The 19,908-nt window shown below is 32.0% G+C and overlaps 1 protein-coding gene across 1 annotated transcript; it reads left to right on the top strand.

The window, feature by feature from the left end:
- Nucleotides 1–1,017: 1,017 nt before the first annotated feature.
- On the top strand, nt 1,018–19,329 carry LOC131848432 (myelin and lymphocyte protein-like). Its single transcript, XM_059198282.1, has 4 exons — nt 1,018–1,458; nt 14,023–14,181; nt 14,625–14,738; nt 17,282–19,329. The coding sequence occupies exons 1-4, from the start codon at nt 1,312–1,314 to the stop codon at nt 17,369–17,371; spliced, it is 510 nt and encodes a 169-aa protein (XP_059054265.1). The 5' UTR covers nt 1,018–1,311; the 3' UTR covers nt 17,372–19,329.
- The last annotated feature ends 579 nt before the right edge of the window (nt 19,330–19,908 follow it).

Here is a 19,908-nt window from a genome sequence, read left to right on the forward strand (position 1 = left end):
GTCTGTTTGTAATATTGAAATTTTTACTACATGCATGAGAATATAAATACGGTACATATACCAAAATAACATTCTTTACAATTTCTGTCTGTTTGTTCCGGCTAATCTCTGAAATGGCTGGTCTTATTTGGACGGGACTTTTTCTGGCAGGTAGCTGATGTAAGAAGGAGTAACTTAGGCTACTTTTATTTTAGGAAAATAAAGCTAAATTCCACGCGGACGAAGTGGCGGGTACAGCTAGTTTAAAATAATCTTTGTTTCTCCTGTTTGCCTGTTCGAGCTTTTTCTATACAATATATGTGGGATAAGACGAGGGAAGTTTTTGCGATCGGTTTGATTGTATGACAGTTGTCATGAATGTTAAAATTCTCTAACCAGTGCTACCTTCCTTCAGAGAGACCTGGCGTGAATATAAATAATTTTGTATTTATATACAAAAAGCACCTGTGTATATTAGTTGTTTATTAGGTTTGAAACTAGATGGCGTTGCGCAGTTGTACTATTAATTGTTAATATAATTATCCTATCGCACCTTCGTTACTAGGTATAAAGAATAGTTTTGTCATCTTTAGAAAATACAATACTATAAGGTTTCCACTTCCATAACGCTTCAGTAGTATACATAAATGAAGATAGTGATATCCATCTGATAATAAGTACTCATAAAATGATAGGCCAATTAGATAAGTTAAGAAGAATTTTTTAATCAAAATTAAATTTCCGAAATTATCGTGTAAAAACACTACTGGTGAACCATAGTTATGTAATAAAATATAATTTAATTTGCATATAGTCGAGGTGAAAATATCCATCGTTATGCTATAGCATATACAAATGTATATTTTCTCTGTTTATAGTTATTTGAAAATACTTTATATAAATCGAAATGATCTATATTCACGTTATGTTTGATGTAGAAGACAATTTATATTTGCAATCATACATAATAATAACAGTAGCGTCATGCAGCAACCTACATTGTGTTCTTAAATAACGTTATTTAATTATTACGGCGTTCAACTGCGATCGTCACCCAAGGCGGCTGCGACGGAGTCGGCGGTTGCGGAGTTGTAAGTAGCTGAGCCACGCCGCTTGCAACGCACTGACGCCTTCGTCACTATTCTCGTTCCCCGCCACTCTGCTTTGGTTCGGTTCGACAGTTGTGCGCTGCACGAAGTATACTACACTCGCCACTGCCGTACAAAAATGTGTTCCGCGTCCACAGTGTGCTAAGGGATTTATGTTTATAGTGTGTTTGTGAACGTGATACCAGTACGACATTTGGTTCAGAATCACTACATTAATTAGACGATGATGGCTCCTGAAACGGTAGTGACTGTGGAACACAATAAGCCTGCTGCCCCACCTCAGCAGCAGCAGGGTGGCGCTTTGGACTGGATTAAAATCAACACGGACTATTTCAAAACGCCACCTGGTATATTGAAAGTCATCGAGTTGGTGAGTTGTATACTTTGAAGTATTAAGTGTTTATAAACGAATGATAGCTCCTTTATTATTACTTAGCCAATACGACACGTAGACTAGCATGATGGTAAACAAAACCTGTTTGTATTGTCAATGTGTAATGTTATTCACTGTGCGTGTTTTCTAATACGTTCTATAATTTCTATTTTGGCGACAACTATGTACGTATTTGGAGCAATATCTACTACGCAATATTTTTTTATACTTTATATTGTTAAAGTTACTTGTACCAATGTATTTGCAATGTACAAACCAATGTATTTTTCATCTTAATGTAGTGTGATGTGACTCGATTTAAGTAGTAAATGTAGGCATGCATTTGCATAAAAGTTAACGAGGTCACAATACCTACGTGGTAGGATATTGTGTTGTTGAGACCGCTTTTTCGGCGCGCGTAGTGGAGTTGGAGTGGAGGTCACTAGGTAGCAGTCGACAGTGTAGGGTGCGTGGGGTTTCTATGCAGTTAGTCGATGATGAAAAAAGTAGCTAAGAGCATTCGACTTGGTGGGAAACAGCCAAAAAGCATTTTGTAGAAATAGATAATTTAATATTACTTCAGAATTGGGATGTGGTGAATATTCAATGTTTTAGTACAAATCTATCTGGCAGTCCAGTATTGTTGTATATGAATGCACAGATACATCATTTCACATATATTTCGTTTTTAACTAGTAATTATTACACATTAAAATAAACACATTAAATCTTTCTATACGCTGGCGTAACACCAGTGGAAGGTGATGGAATGAACATGAAGTTAGATCATTTTGTCCATCGTGAGGTCACTATTAATTAACGACGAATAGTTTTTATAGAGGACCGGTGGGTGTGTAAGAGGACACCAGTTCCCATTATTGACAATCTCGACTCTTATCCTAGATGTGGTGCCCAAAGACACTGTCGACGTGTTGATGCATGTAACACTTAAAATGCCCACATTTCCACAATATTACTTCTTTAGCATAGTACTGGATCAAAATATGACGGCTTGAGCCCATTTTCGATCCCTGGCGGTGTATTCAGACTAACTCGAATCCGTTAGACAGGAGTAATCCGGATTTACACACACTCCTATTTACATCCATTGAAGTTGTAAAGGCCAGTTACGATCAATAACATTAGTACAGCTGAAAATTATGGATGGTTACTACACGAGTTCTTTTTAAATGTTGGTAACCGTAATATAATTTTGACTTAAGGTATTTTGTGGACTTTATGGGTTGACTACATCGCAAATATATATTTGAAATATGAATAAGATTCCCGAAAAGTATTCTTATTCTCTTCTAGCTTCTGAATATAAATCTATTTGTTGTGTTAATTTTGGAAATAATAAAAGTAGATATGTCGAATCATAAATAACTTCCGACGCAGCTATATATTGTTATAATTATAATTATAAAATTTACAGCTACTCAACTTAACTCAGAAGTATAAATATTAACATAATTACTAATTTTTAAATTTATTCTATACATGTAACAATGTCTTCTAAAACAAATTAAGTTCGAAAATTGAGTTACAATAAATTGCTCTTAAATATGAAGTGCTTGTTACGTAAAACAATCAGTCATCAGAACGCTATGCTCTCTCTCTCTAATCTAGTAGGTTCGTTGGTACCTACGACTAAGTATATGTAATGATACGCATACAATCCGTAAACTTCGGTCGTGTAACTTTCACTTACATAACATTCAATTTAAACTTAAATTACCTAGCTCATCTTTCGTCAAACACACGTTTATACTATTCCTGGTTTTGTTACGGTTGAGGTTGTCTTTTTTTGTAAAAAAAGTACATTTTAGGTTTGACTGAGTCCGGACATTGCCGATAACCAAACCCTTTTTGGTTATAGACAATGACCGCACTCAGTCAACATTTGTTTGTGTATGTATATTAAAAACTGCTTTAAAATCCGTTGCGTAGTTTTAAAGAATTAAGTATACAGTAGATACCTACCTACTATAGGGGACGGGAAGACAGCGACAACGACTTTATTTTATACTATGTAATGATAAAAAAATTACAAAATAATTACTACTAAACATTAAATAATGTTGAATATCAAAATTAATTAAAAAAGTCATTAGTTGCAATTTTGCATTAGAATGTGCTCGAGCTACCTACGTGTCGTACGTAAGCGACGCCACGACGCTGACATCATCGCTTTGCCCTGCTGTGCCGCCCATGTTATCCTTGCAAGGTTATTTGCTTAATAATCTATAAAACACGTAAGTTTGTATAAAATGTATGTAAAGTACATTTTTATCTACAATCACTGAGTTATTAACGATTTCTAGGTGGAGTAACTAATAATACTGTTAAAGGTATTGCCATCGCCAAAACTTTCTCTAGTCAAATGTAATAATTCCTGCGCGAGAAATAGCTTAGGCATTTAGTTAGGTGTTATTATAATCTACATATATATATATAGCTAGCGTAATAGGGTTCATTATTATGTTTCTGTTGAAGTAAGTATAATGGTTATGACTAATATACCAATTTGTGACACTATAATTATACAAGCGCTAAATTGTTACTAATTTAGTTGAAGTTTTTTTTATCATTCAGATTTAAATAGTTCATTTGTCCACACAGGTATGAGCCATTTTGTAATTGCACACACATGACAGTTTACACATATTTAATCATATATAGTTCTAAATCTTCGGTGATGTATGTGTAGATACTATAGGTAGTACTTGTAACTGACCATTTATGTGTGTCTGTAAATACTAATCAAATTATTATCTATCTATTTGTTATTCATGTAAGTGTATAAAATGTTAGTAGAGAAATCGTTAGTGAGAATAGTTTTCCTATTTGAAAGGAGAATAAGTAAACACGTTCGCAATTTTAACGACTGTGAAGTTTCTATATTATAGATTCATTTCGATAATACTCAACTTTCATCAGGAAAGTAAACGAAATTAGAATCTATATTTGATCCATAAATTGTTCAGTTTCCACCCAGTCATTCTTCAGGTAGAGATAAAGAGAAATACAAAAAATTACAAACCCTAAGTGTGTATGAGTCTTTTTCAAATATATTGTCATTTATGTGATCTGTGTATTCTGTGATGTCCAAGGTGCTAATTGAAATGACGGTTATTTATGATTATTTATCGGCTAGTGTTCGTTATTACAAATACCTACGCAGATTAAAAAATATAACAGAAAACTGCTCAGAATAATATTGTTCTTAGGAAAGCAAAAAAAAACAAAACTCCCTTAGTTCAGTTAGCTTGAGGTAATTGAAATATCTATCTATTTATTTCATGTTGTTATTGTCTACTAGTTTTAACACTTTATTTTCCTTATGCGCATTGTATTCATGATTATTATGTAAGTTAAAAAAATAATGCCTACTTGGCACTATTTTATTTACATGGGCAATTGTTTAGCGTATTTATGTACACACTATTAGTGACCAGCGACGACAACGTCAGGAACACGTTATATCATCTGATGTCATATTTGGTACAGTCCTGTGTTATTACCACATTTGTTATACTTCTTTCGAAATTAATACTTAATAATTAAATTTTATTCCATTAAAAACTTACACACATGTAAACCTGTGGGTATTCGAAATAGAATTAAATTACATATACTGTTTATATCTTGCAATAATATGTGACAATAAATAAATAAATTTGTGGTTAATGTAGTTAACATATAGGTATGTTAACTACGTTAACCACTAATTATAAAGTTATTTGACAAAGTGTTATTGTGTGTGTGTTGTGTGTTAAATAAAAAAAAAAGAAGATCTAAAAATAATACTTAGGTGAAGTACACAATGGGCGGCTCTACAGCTAAGCAGTCTCTATTAGACATAATAGGAGTTACCTGCTACGTGTAGGTATACATGTCATGTCTACGGAGAGGCAATTTGCAACTCCGGTGAGAGGTGCAACAAATAAATAACTACATTAACTTAAAATGTGAAAATAAAATACATCAAATTATATCTCATATTTTATATTATAGAATACAAAATTAGTCATAGACGCTATTCGAAGCTGTATGCTGAACTACTTTCTCCAAGAACTAAAGATTTAGTACGACGGAAATCGGAAAAGTTTTCGTACGAAAAGTTCAAAAATTGTTATCAGTGAAAACAATTTTCATACTAAATCGATCTCGAGACCGCGCTGTTCGATTTCCACTTTGCTCTTGGGGAAAGTTGTTTAGTATCTTGAATAGGTATTATCTCTGCTTTATAGGCACAGTATCAATATCTTTTACGACTACCGCTCTATAAGTATTAAGAAAATACTAAGTTAAACTAAGTCACTATGCAGTCGACGCAAGATGGTTAAATTATCAAAATTTATTCAATACTTTTATGAATAGTTTTGATGTCGCAATATAATAAAAACTGTAATTAATTAAGACTTTAGGCGGTTGACAAATGAGGTAAGAACTCTTTGTGATAGTTTAAATGTTATAGTATAAATAACTTCATTAAGCATTTTATTATTACAGTTACTTTTTCGGTCAATTAACCCCATGTTGGCTATATCCTATGGTACCTACCGTGGGATTTAGAATTCAATGACTCGACTTGACCGCTAGGTTTGACCGATAAGCTTGTAAGACTAAAAAAGCCAACTACTTATTATGCATAGTTTCAGATTTTGGGAACTGGCAATATTAAATTTCATTGCAATGTAAATACTTCGAAGAATTATTGCATGACTACGTGTCGTAACGACATTGAGTTTCCAATAAATACAAGAACATTACGAGTTGCTTAATTAGAGACGTGAAATATTTATAGTTAGAGTAAGAATTCTATTTGTATAATTATATTTGTTACTAGCTCTATATCACGCCATCATGTGTCTTCTGTATCTAATAGTTAGGTTTCTGTACTTAATTATCGTGTTGACCACAGAATAGAGAAGTGAGCTGTTCTGTGGTCATGTTTCCGTGATGAATGTTTAGTACCTACATACGCTATTGCTACCTAGACTAGCATTCCAATCAATATGAACACTAAATCATAGACACATACATGAAATACAGTGAATTTGCGAAAATCTTCTTTTATAAAGTCGCTTAAAAAGGAGAAAGGAAATAAATGGAAACCTTTATCTTATAATATAATTTGTTGCGATAATGAAGATAAAAGTAGAAAATGGAAAATCCAATGATTTGTGATAACACATATGGTATTGTTTATTACCCATTGTATTGTTGCAATTACTATAATATTTACAATGACTGGTCAAAATTAATTTAAATAGAGATATTAAGTGTTTTAATTAAATATTCTTCGGTTCAGTAACATATTTATGCTAGTAAATTTTAACTATGTAATTTAGGGCAGAAATTACATTTTTGTTTGAATGAAGTCATGACGAATTCACCACGATTTTAAGGGAGTATGGAGTTCGATCTGATACACTACATTGCAAGCAATGGGGTCACTAATCCCTATTTTTAACCTACCCCCCCCGTATTGCACCATTATCACATACGAGTACTGTTATATTAACAAGTGATTAAAATTTATCATTTGTAACTTTTATTTGAGAGCGCGGTTGGGTGAAAGCTGGCCAAGAAATGAAAGTAGTTCTGTCTTCGATATGTGATGGCGTGGCGACCGGGCATCGAGATGTTGGTTAGTCATAGGAACCGAGTCTTCAAGTGCTTCAGGCGGTTCGGGCAAGAAAAGCCAGTTTGTTCCGGTGCCACATGACAGCTTGTAAATTTCTCATCATTTCACTCGCTTCATTTATTATGCATATGCCATACATATCTGTGGCGAAGACACATATGGTATAGTCACATATACAGTGTAGTATGATTACACATTTATGTAGCTAGATTCGTATGTATACCTACTGTTAAGTCCCTATAATGCATTAAATGATATTCTTTTAAACAAGTCTGTATTAATAAAATATAATAATATGTTATTTGTTTTTCCCGCTACAATATACTAGTGAGAACGGATACTGATTACCAGTCAGATAACATGTTTCTGAGATTACCGTGAACAACTCATGGACAAACAGTCAAAAATTAAAATATTAGATTTTTGTAATATATAAGCGATAAGTTAATAGTTTTATTATCTAAATACAATGTAATATTTTTGACATTACTTAAAATTAAAAATTATGGCAATTGTATGTAGTATAAGTATGTTATGTATATACCAACTGGTTTTTCTTTAATATGACAACCCGTGGCGGGTGTGACACACATCATTTGTCATCATGGGTACGTTACATAGTACAATACATACCTACACATGTGATGGTTTTTGCAAGGAAATACTTATGATACATATATTTTGCTATATATTAGTAATAAATGAATTATAACACGTAAAATCTATTATTCTTTGTTGACACATACAACAGTCCATCGACTTCCTGATCTTATTACTAGTAATTGTAATTAATATTTATTATTATTTATTTTATCAAGAGAAAAGTTTTAGTTAATAATAAAAAATATATAATTTCCGTGAACTATCATTCATAACACAAATTCTAACGATAAATGTAGATGATATTTACTAGATATTAAAAAAATGCAAGAACTTTCTCTTTGAACAGAGTGGATTTTGGTAGATAGAGAAGTCGAAAGTGTCGCCTACTGCCACCATTAGATTTAAATTCATCGTGAGTTCATCGCAAGGCTAACAGTTGTCTACTGACAATACATCTGTTTAGCCAGTTACCTCATCTGACAATACCGACCGTATCTAGGTGGCGACCGAACATTGATTGCCGTCTTATTTTTTACATAATATGTTCCTACCTGGAAAGAAAGACATCGTCATTTTATTGGAATACACGTTTAATAGAATCTGTTTGCAGAAGATATTTATTATGTATTTGTTCCTTTTAATATTATCTACCATATATAAAATATTATGCAAATTATATCAATTGTCTGTCACAATAATGTCGTCTTATTGAACTTCGTAAAAATGTTGTAATTTCAAGGACACATTTTATAAGTTTCAGTCTGTCTACATACAATAAATAAGGTGTATCTAAATATATCGCTAGACTCTATACTTTGAATACTTAGTAAAAATAACGAGCCCAAGGACTGTTGGTTAACACAATATGTATATAAATAGAGATCGTTGGTAGCAGTGATTGTGTCTTTTGTTTTACTACACTGCTCGCACCTATAGGTTATGATAAAATTATTACGTCGATGCGCGGTTCAAAAGAAATCTAAATGAATTGACATTTTTACAGTATATTTCAGTTTTCACGACATTTTTTTGCACATAGTGTATCTTGAACGAGACGACAGTATCTGCATGGAGGCGGGGGTATCACGTATTATGTCACGGTTTTAATAGAGTTTACTACTATTTATATATATCTGGTGCTACTGTAAGTCGCTTATTTATAGAATACGCTCATGTCTCTTGTTCTCTTAATTTTCCTTAGAACACAGTAATGGATAAAACTAGTCATTGTTATAAATGTCACTAAAGTTTAGTACTTACATGTCAGGCGTTAAATATCCCCTATAAATATTAATATAATTTGCATTGGGTAATATAAAGCTTTCATTTTAATTGAATAGTGAATGCTGGTCGGATACTAGTGAAAGTTATAAAATAGAATCAGGATAATATGTATTGCTATTGTATTATGTAGTTATTTCCTTACAGATTAATCATGATTGTTCCTATGGGGAAGCGCGTAGTAGCAATATTACTAGACTGACTTTGACTTATATACGATGGATGTACTTATATCATAATCCTTGGTTGACTATAGTTACTATTTAGTCTATGTAATGTTATTTAATGTATCTTCAGTTTTACATAGACACAATCTCTATCTGAATACTTTCTATAGTGTATGAGAACATCAGTGACCTTATAATTACTAAATTTAAAATTATGAGCTGTTCTAGAGACATTGAGGACATCTCTGTTGACCTATTGCGGCAGCGTGACCCTCCCTTTGAGTCATACACATTCTGTAAATGATTTTATTAGGTGACTTATCCTGGGAAACTAGCACCAACAAAATTCTTGATGATAAACAGAGTACCTAGTATGTCTATTTTTTACGTTTCTTGTTAATAATTACTTTATTGTATCTCTTTGTATTTATTATTTTGATGTTTTAAATCATTTCACACACTTTTATTTAAATTTCTCTCTTTGTGTGTATGTGTGGTAAATTGTTGCTATTGAAATTATATACTACCAGTCTAAAAACGCTGCTTATCACGAATAATAATAAATAATCTAACGGCCGATACCAAATTTTCACCTTTCTACCATCAACCCCTATTTTTACTAGCGATTTTAAGTCATAAAACAAAAAAACGTTTACGGGGTCAGCTAGTAATTAAATAAATTTGAATGCAACATCTTACTACCTTAATACGGTGTGAAATTGAAATTGTTATCAACTTATCGGTAACCGATATCATTGTCGGTATTTGTTTGTAAACATCATGTTTCTTGATCGATTGGTTTTTTTCTAATGACGGAACATCACGAGTCTCGGTGCGAGGAAAACGAGGTCAATGAAATTGAAATAACTTTCATTCAGATATTTATTTTTTCGTGAAGATGTTTTGCCTGTGAACAGCTTGTCATGCGCATCAAGGCCAAGAGTATTGGATCTCTGTTTCAAGCGATCGATAGTAAATCATTACATAGATAAGGTCACTGGGCGGAGCGTCGCTCGCTGTCGCGTCATGAAAATAGGTAGAACAATGATTACTAGATATTCAATTACATCTATATGTGTAAGTATGTCTACATACATCCTACTACATAGGTACATCAACTTACTTGCAATTTTATAGTGTAACTTATATTCGAATGTATAATTTTGTGTCGAGACCAAGTGTAAATTTGTTAATTATATCATAGGTAACAGTGTAAGCACGTATAAAATTATTTATTTCCTAGACATATATTATGGACAAAAGTCACAAACCTCGCACTTTACTGAAAAATTGTTGAATCAAATTATGTAATGTAATATGCATAAAGCATGTCGCAAAAATAACATGAGTTTAAGACATGTTATTGAAATGTTGCAAAACATTTTGGTCAATTATCACTGTGTTATATTCTAAGTTTCAAAGGATAACAAAAATTGAAGATAGCCTACTTCCGAATAGATCTAGAGTGATTATGGATTTAGTTTAATGTATTTAATTTATGATTTACATATTAGAAATAATTATTATCTAGGTACTTATGAATGAAACCAATAACACAATTGAAATTCTTATTTTTAATCATATTTAAAATATTATATAGGTAGGGTATATAGATTCTGAATATCATATAATCATAATCATCTCATGTGTTAATTTTTGTGTTTATCGCAGAAATATAAATTATACATAGACAGATGAATATTTGTGTTGTCTGAGATATACGTAAATTAGCAGGTAAATAGCTACTTAATATTTGTATAATAATAGAAAATACAATAGATATTGTTCGAAAGTTTATTGAGTTACTAACAGTATAGAACTATTCGGTGCGAATTGCGTTAGATGAAAATGAAAGACGTGCCAAATGGATCTTCGTTTATGTTTAATTGGTTTTCCAGCTCGCCCGAAGTATAATTCAAAATATTTACAGGTTGATCAGTAAAAGTTATTTTGATATTTCATCGTCATGCTCGTATTGTATCATTTTATAAATAGTGTTAGAACGAAGCTAGCGAAACCAGCAAGTCTACTAACAAATCCAAAATTTGGGGTGTTCTACTATGAATTTAATTTGATTCAATAGGTACGGATTTTTTATGCAGTCCGACCAAACTATTATATTTAATTTTCATTGTGTCAAACTCTATTCAGTAGTACATACATAAATTGAACTATTACTCCACGGCAGCACATTGTCCTGTTTACTTGTGTGACTTGTCCACTTGCTATTATTATGTAATGTTCTCCTATCTGTGCTATTATTATTATAGCTAACCCCGCGGAGGTTGGAGGGAGAATGGATGGGGGAATTGACAGAAACTTGTGACTCGATTGCTAGCAGTCTATAGTACATTGCTCACCTGAAAAGCATTATTATTACTAATTAGTAATTGGCCTGGGTGGGTCAACTAACTTCTTTACATCCACATCTTATTATCCTTTACCGCTAGTACAGGTAGGTGTACCATTCCATTATCAGAAAATAAAGTCTGATTCTGGCAAACACCTGTGACAGATTGTTATGTTGGGGACAAATATATTAGTACAAATACTGGTTATGGTAGTATCACTTAAAAATATATGTATAGTTACAATACAAAATGTTTTTGGTGGAATAGTAAGGTTTGTAGATGTATTTATCGCTTGAACACTCCTTAATGCGGAAGTATGGGTCAATGGACAGACGAGAACAAGGTAGGTACTTACATGTTAGTTAAGCTGTAACGCAGTTAGTCAATTATCGGCGCGCACGCAGATACCCACTGACCCCAATGCTTGTTACCTGACTGCATTTTCTATATCGCGATTGCGTTGCATTCGTGGCAACTGTGAATAAAACAAATGTACAATTTGTGTCATAGCAATGAATGTAATCTAGAGAATGTAGATCTACAATTTATAATTTCGTCTAAATGATATTTGACTGGTTTAATATATTATTTTGTAAATTTATTTTTAATGAATTGTATTACAGTCTTTTAAAATATAGTCTATGACGTAGATACAATTTTAATTTCTTTGCTTAAATATTATTTTTAAATGCATGCAAGCAGCTTTTTTTCTTTGGACTTATATTATTATTTGGTTTACTATGTTACTTTTATTTCTATTAGGGATAGATGTTGAAATCTTAATCTTATTTATGTTATAAATGCGAAACTTAATAATAGTATGGATGTTTTTTACTCTTTCACGCAAAAACTACTGAACGGTTAGTGTAACTACAGTAATATAGCTTATTGCTTATAACACATTGGTTATATTTTTTATTGGGAGAAACCGCGGGCACAGCTAGTAATATTATAAACGTGAAAGTTTATATGATGGACGTTTGTTATTCTTTCACGTAAAAATTACTTACATCAGAATAACACATAGGCTATAAATTTCATGCGCGTGATTCTACGGGCATAGCTAGTGTTGACATAAAATCGAATAGTTGATACCATCGTCTACATTTAATCGGAAATCCGGCCACGTTTCGTTATTTGGAGCGAGACAGCAAAGCGCAACGAGTAAAAGCGATGATGGTCTGTGAACCCATTGATAGCGCCGTGTCGCCATTGGAATGGCGGTCGCGTCCCATATCTACCTCTACATACTTTCTCCATATATACCGAGCACGCGTCTTGTATGTGACACACATCGGTTTACAGCCGATTTCCTGTCATGGTAGTATTTTTTTACGTGAAGGAACGACGAGAACGGTTGCACTTAGTAGGTACGTTAAATAAAATATGTACCTATATTATATATAGTATCTACCTATGTAATAGTCATCGTCTAAAAGTAAGTAAAAAAAAGGAGAACATTAATTAGATAAAAACTCTGCAAAGAAAAAGTGAAAGTTAGGAAGACGATATCTACAGTATTGATAGAAAAGTCCAGTTAACATGTGGAATTTCTACAAATAACACCTGTCGAGCTAGCAGACATTGCGACAGTGCGTTCTGACAACGGCGCACGTTACCGAACCGGTTTGTCGATTGAGTGCGACCATGCGGCACGGTGTGGTGCACCAGCAACAGTTGTATCGTTTAGAGTGTGTCCTACAAATAACCATATAGATCTATAGGGTTTCATGGGACATCATCTTTGAAACACAATATCCTTTAACTAAACGCCAAAACCACATATATGTCTCACTTATTTATATAGAAAAAAGTTTGATATCTATTCCAGTGAAATTACTAACACCTAATTAACTGGGGGCGGAAAGAGGATTGTTAGTAGTGGGACTAGTGGTTTCATTGCTAGCAATGTAACATGTCAAATTGATTTCCATGCGAAGCACCTAGGTGAATTCGCCGCGATGTCACTGGTTCCTTGCTAGCGTACACCGTTAACGCAGGCGGGTTTAACATTGCATACACATATATAGAAAAAAATGACTTAAATAAGTTTATATGGCAACTTTATATGGCATTACGGATTTCTATATGATACATTTTATGTAACATAGTGCAATAATTTATTCTTAATATCCAATGGAGTTCATGTATGCGATGGTTATCACTTTCCATTATGTGGGCCGTCAGCTTGTTTGCCATGGAGAGTAATATAAAACATTGTAGTTTATATGCAGTAATATTTAAATTCCTAAGAATTGCAACAGCCTTTGTTTTGGATTTTATTAGTTTGACGTAATATCAAATTTCATAAGATTCCTAGTTTTTAAATGAATGTTTTTGGAAATACTTAAAATAACAATTTTGTTAAAAAAAAGTAAATAAATAACTAATAGTAAAATAGATAATTAAGTAAGGTAATGAAAATTTACAAGAAATCTTATGTTCTTTCTTTCTTGAATTGATTGATTGATTAAAATTTATCCTTAAAAATGTTTCTCTGTTTCAGGTATTGGGCATTCTGTGTATGGCACTGTCATCGCCCTGGTACTCGACGTGGTTCGTTTTTGTAGCAGTTACTTGCTTCATCACGACGCTTCTATGGAGTTTTGTCTATTTCCTTAGTATCAGAGAAGCATTAAAAATCCCTATTAACTGGGTTTTATCTGTAAGTATTATTTTCTGTACATTACTACATCTACACATTTAGATAAATAGAGTCAGTTGTTACTACCTATACTTAGAAAAGTCGTGAGTTCAAATTTTAAAATAATTAAAAAAGTCGTCTGCATTGTTTACTCGTTTAGTACCTATGTTTGGTATTGGGCATCATATGGTAACGTGACGTTTGTATTGCTGTTCATGTTATATACATGAACAGTAATTTGATAACTGAGTAGTGAATGAAAAATTATTAGATCTTTTTTTTTAAAACATACAACTTAAATGAATTTTTGTGTAAAGTTATACCAATTTCTAGTTTAATTTACCACTTACAGTCGTTATAATTTCTATCCCACCACTTTCACTGTTTCTAAGACTTGATCGAGAAGTTAGTAACTGTTTTTGTGTGTGTCATTAGTTATTAATATAATATGTGTTCAATTGCAGGAACTAATCAGCACGGGTGTTCAGACATTGTTCTATTTGATCGCGTTCATCGTGTTATTTGCTGCTACAGCAAATTACTACGCCTCCGGTTATGGTGCCAACGTGGCAGCTGCTGTAAGTTAAAATCTTTTGGCATAAATTACACTAGTTAGATTTTGTACAAAGTCATGTACATTTTTCCTATGTGTGTGTGAAGGAAGCCTGACTATGACAGTGACTGAGATTGAGATATGCTGTGTATCTGTTGAAGGGTCGATAAACCAATTACATTACAGGCTACGGAGGTATTAACACCTTTGTTACATAACAACATGTGATGACTCGTGAATAGCTATTGGCGACCGTTGCTACCATAAGGTGGGCCGACAGTTAATTTCTCATACAGTTAGGTAAAATAATTGCATATTTTTAACTAAAACAAACTACCTTTTAATTTTACAACAACATCTAACTAAGCGCTAATAAATCAATGTAAGTTTCCTATCATGTGCCTCACGATCTTCGTATTACTACAACATTTGACGAAAATCTTGAACCTGTGCGTGTTACCAGTAATGAAGTCATATATGTATGTAATTGAAACGTGATCTCAGACTGCTGGCTATAACAAATGAGGACGTTCCGAGTGAGTTAGCGAGAAAGGAAAAGGCTACGCTCAGAGTTGTAGTCAATGATAGTATTCGATGGTAGAATACACCCAGAAGAACAAAACTGATCAATATACTGCAAAGGATTAGTGAGTTGAATTGTTATGGTGTAACACTGCATTAGCAACTCTAGGTCATATATGATTATGAAACGTTCTTTATTCGCTTATCATACAAAATACGCAGTGTAGGATAATATCTGATGAGACAAAATGAAGACCTTAAAAATGCTGGACGGTGTCTGCTAATAACGTTTATCAACTTCAAAAATTACAATCCTATTAAAAAAAGCCGATATTAACGTGATGAAATAAAAATTAATAGAGTTAACACCCTAAGGGTGTCAATGTTACCCCGTCATCTATCTAATTAGCCTCCAGTTCAGATAATAATGAGATCAGTGCTAGAGAGCGGATACAATCTAAATTAATTATAAGCATAAAAATACGAAGACTATAAACTTAGTTGCAAATAATATAAATATTACATAGTTGCAAAATCTTTTATATCGCTTATAGGTCACAACATCCTACACTTACCAGAGTTTTCGTATAAGAGCATAGACCTGTTTCTTTCAGAATTAATACGTAGGTTTAAATTTATTATCGAAAATGTCAATCGAATACGGCAGGTTACGTCACTAAAATATATATAGATATTATGTAAAGCAAAGTATACATGTTATATAGAACGATATTTAAATTATGAACTTAAAATGTAGAATTGATGATAATGTAAAATTAAACTTGACGATTACAAGAATTTAAAGAAGAATTTATAATTAACTAATAATTTACACTGTTTTAAATACTTTTGCTGGTTTGGTTGGTACTTAGGGATAAATAATAATAAAAGTAGTCCTGTGAGCTAATAATTAAGTCCTTGCTAGTATATAAAATTCCGAAAACAAGCAGTACTTTTTAAGAAGATTTTTCCTAAACAAAATGTGCAAAAATTGTGTATGTTATGGGTGTATCCATCGACATAATAAAATATATCTCACGATAAAATCTTCTAATAATGGAAAATTTGATAAATTGAGATGCCTCCTATTATTACACAAACAATAAATAAAAATGAAAAACCTATTACATGTAGGAGCGCATATTAACGTATAGTTTAAACTGCAGCTATTCATATTATTGACGAGTTCGTTATGACTCACTTTAGATAACATCATCATCGTATTTATTTCTTGCAAGAGCATTAATATATAATTTGTTTACGGTCACACGAGACATAATCGTCATGGTTACATCGTCATCATCCTAGTCCATCAAATTAGTATAGTCCTACAGTCACCTACATCCATGACATTTTGAAGGTCAGGTGATTTTTATCGCGAGGATAGTTCTGTGCATACTGCATTCATTTATACAAAGGCATTCTTCCGTAGCGGTTATAATACAACTGATCCTCCGACATTTCAGAAAGTTTTTTCATTGAATTACATCTGTAGTATAGTTCTTCTTTTTTGGTTCTTATTCTATCACGCAGTGAGCATACGAGTAAATATTGTATCTAAAATTCGCTGAGCGACTAGGTTCTATGAGAGGGCTGTATGTGACTGTGCTGTAAGCAGTGGATTTTTTAGTTTTGGTTATGTTGACAATATAAGCACTGTAATTTATCGTGCACAACAATTTACGCTAACTGACTGACTATCCTTACTCAAAAGTTGTCTGCCTGTGTTGCACCTTGTTTTGTAAGCTATGTTTCTGTTGAAGAGTCAGAAACCCAGTGACATTACAGTTGCATTCCGTAGGAATGACATGACCACAGCGGTGTCACGGGCGTCATATGAGAATGTGATACCATTGCAATTCCATGAAAAATTATTAGTATTTTTTAATTGTGATAAGTAGTATCTAAATTCTACATACATACCAGAGCAGATCACGTAAAACTGCTCACATAGTAAATTTTGTTTATTTCATATTTAATTATAGGATAATAATTAAGGACTTTATTTAAAATAGACCCCAGTAATTGTTACTTTTCTGATTACAGGTGTTTGGACTCTTTAATACAGTCGCGTACGGAGCAAGTTCTTTCCTACTTTTCAAGGAGCACAAGAGTACTGTGAGTGTGGCGGCGTGAACGTGACACCTACAGAGAGCAGGTGGCAGAGGGCAGCGGTAGGCGGCCAGTAGCGTAAACTCTACCAGAACAATATGACGTCTATTATATCTGAATCAAAATTATATTTAAGCAATTAAAAGATATTAATTATTGACATAAATATCATGATATCAAAATAAAAATATCGAATACGATTATTGTTTTGTCTCTGTGCACATATTTCATAAGTCGTAAATGAAATAAATTTTATTTGCAATAAGAAAGGATGCATAGTAATACATAGTAGTGATATAATATATAAATAATGCCATACATGTCCACGCTTGTAAATAAATAGTATTGTTATTGCTTTCACAAATATTCGTAAAAAAGAAAACTTTGAACTTAATATATTAATTAAGAACAGGATCCAGATTTTTGTAATATTAATAATTGAAGCAATGGATTATTTATAAAAGACTGATTAAAGACAAGCAGTACATCTTGAATCTTTATATCAATACTTTACATTTGAAGATCCTCTAACATTATTTAATAATATTTTTCGAATAGATCTATTGTTTCCAATACTTAAATTGTGTTCTTAAGAAGTAAATGGTAGTAGAAATGAATTATATATTTAATTTTTACTGCAGGTGGCATATTTTGTATATTACACTTGAGAACATGAGTTGAAAATCTTATGACACATGGACGTATATCTGTTTGTTCCTTATCATGAAAAAGTTATCATAATAATATATGGGTCTGACTCATGATTAAGTACACAGAAATTTTACTTACGACGTACCTAAAATATTATCATAGGAGATGTATGATAAACGTTTATAATAATTTATTTTATGGTTGTTATATTTTTAGTGTACCTATACCTTATAGCCTTGATGGAAACAATTATACTAGACATTTCACAACATTTTACTAATTATTAAATATTTTACAATTATAATAAACTTATACTAAGTTTACTTTTATATTTAATATCACTTGTATTAAATTTGTAATGTTTTATGAGAAAAATATTTTTGTTAATCATAATTTTAATTTTATCAGTACTGCATTATAGTTTGAGACTATCATCAGAATAACTGTAATCCTCATGTTAACGTGCACCGTGCATTATGTTTCTGAATTTGTTCAGTCTAATAAAAAAATAAAGGGTTGAGGTATGATTTGGTCCCAAGTAGTCTTAAACTTTATAAGTTGGTTGTGAAATTCAAATTCTATGACTATGATATATAAGGAAATTTCAATAAAACTACAGTATTTTCCCATTATATTATTTTTTATTGAACTTATTATTCGCGGGCGAGCTGATGAACTAAGGTAAGATTATTAATTCCAGTCAGTAAAATGACGTTTCCAGTGTTGCAGGTTTTTAGTCCCAAATATATAGTGATGTGGTAGAATCGAGTTTTTACAATTAAAAGTTAGTCGAGATTACATTTTTTTATTCAATATCAAATTGCCTTTATACAAATAAAAATTCTAGTATTAATTCCTCTGAATCTCTTTTTACATTTTTTCCCAGCTTTTGTAATAATGTTATAGTGAGAAATTTTAATATGCTGGTAAGGTCCATATTTCTAAAATCGTATTGTTTAATACGATATGTATTAAATATTTAAAATTAAAAAAAAAGTCTTCGACACCTAATAAAATAAAGCATGACTAAATGTCTAAGTCTATTGATTGCCGGACATCACTATTGTAGCGGGTCACCCTTTTTTGTATCAGTGATAGTTGCACTTGTCATTTTACTGACTGGAATTAATAATCGTACTTTAGTACTGAAGAAGATTTCCTAAAGAAATCAGTACAATTGTCGCGGAAGACAAAAACATAGTAAGTTCATTAAATTCCCGTACATGGATAAAAATATTAAAACTTCTAGTAACCACTCTGTTGTTACTAACGTCCATTCATATCGACTACAATCTAGCTCAGTCGTGTGCTTGATGTAAAGCATTCAATATAATATAACAAATATGTTTTCTCTATTCTATACATTTAATCAATAATGTGCTTAATTTCATTGTTCGTATAATGTGATGGGATTACAGAGTAACAGGTTATTGTTTCGTTATATCTTTAAATATTTAAGTTATGTTGAATGTGGAAATGTTAAATGTAAGCTTCTTGTCACGATATGGTTTTATGAGTATTATAATTTATAGATAAGTATACAGGATTAGTCCAGTTAGAACTAGCAGGACATAATTAACCTAATGATTTATAGGTTCCGATGAAACTGAACGAGACGAAATGACTCAAACGAAATATTAAAATAACTTCTGTGTCTTTTATACTAAAAATAATTAGTATTAGGTTATCGAAGATGTTTTTCATATAACTAGAAGAATGTATGTCCAGTAACATTTATACTGTCACTACGTTTTTAGTCAGTATATCCATTTTGGATTAATCTTGTATACTATAAATCATCATTCTATTAAATCTTACTTAATTTCACTATCATAAGTATGGGTTAAATGAAGTGACAAAAGAGAGAAAAGGCAACCTATATGAAATAGTATATTATTTAACTAATTTTG

Source organism: Achroia grisella, unplaced genomic scaffold (genome assembly GCF_030625045.1).
Source record: "Achroia grisella isolate CSIRO2021 unplaced genomic scaffold, CSIRO_AGI_Agris_v1 utg558, whole genome shotgun sequence".
Classification (NCBI taxonomy): Eukaryota; Metazoa; Arthropoda; class Insecta; order Lepidoptera; family Pyralidae; genus Achroia; species Achroia grisella.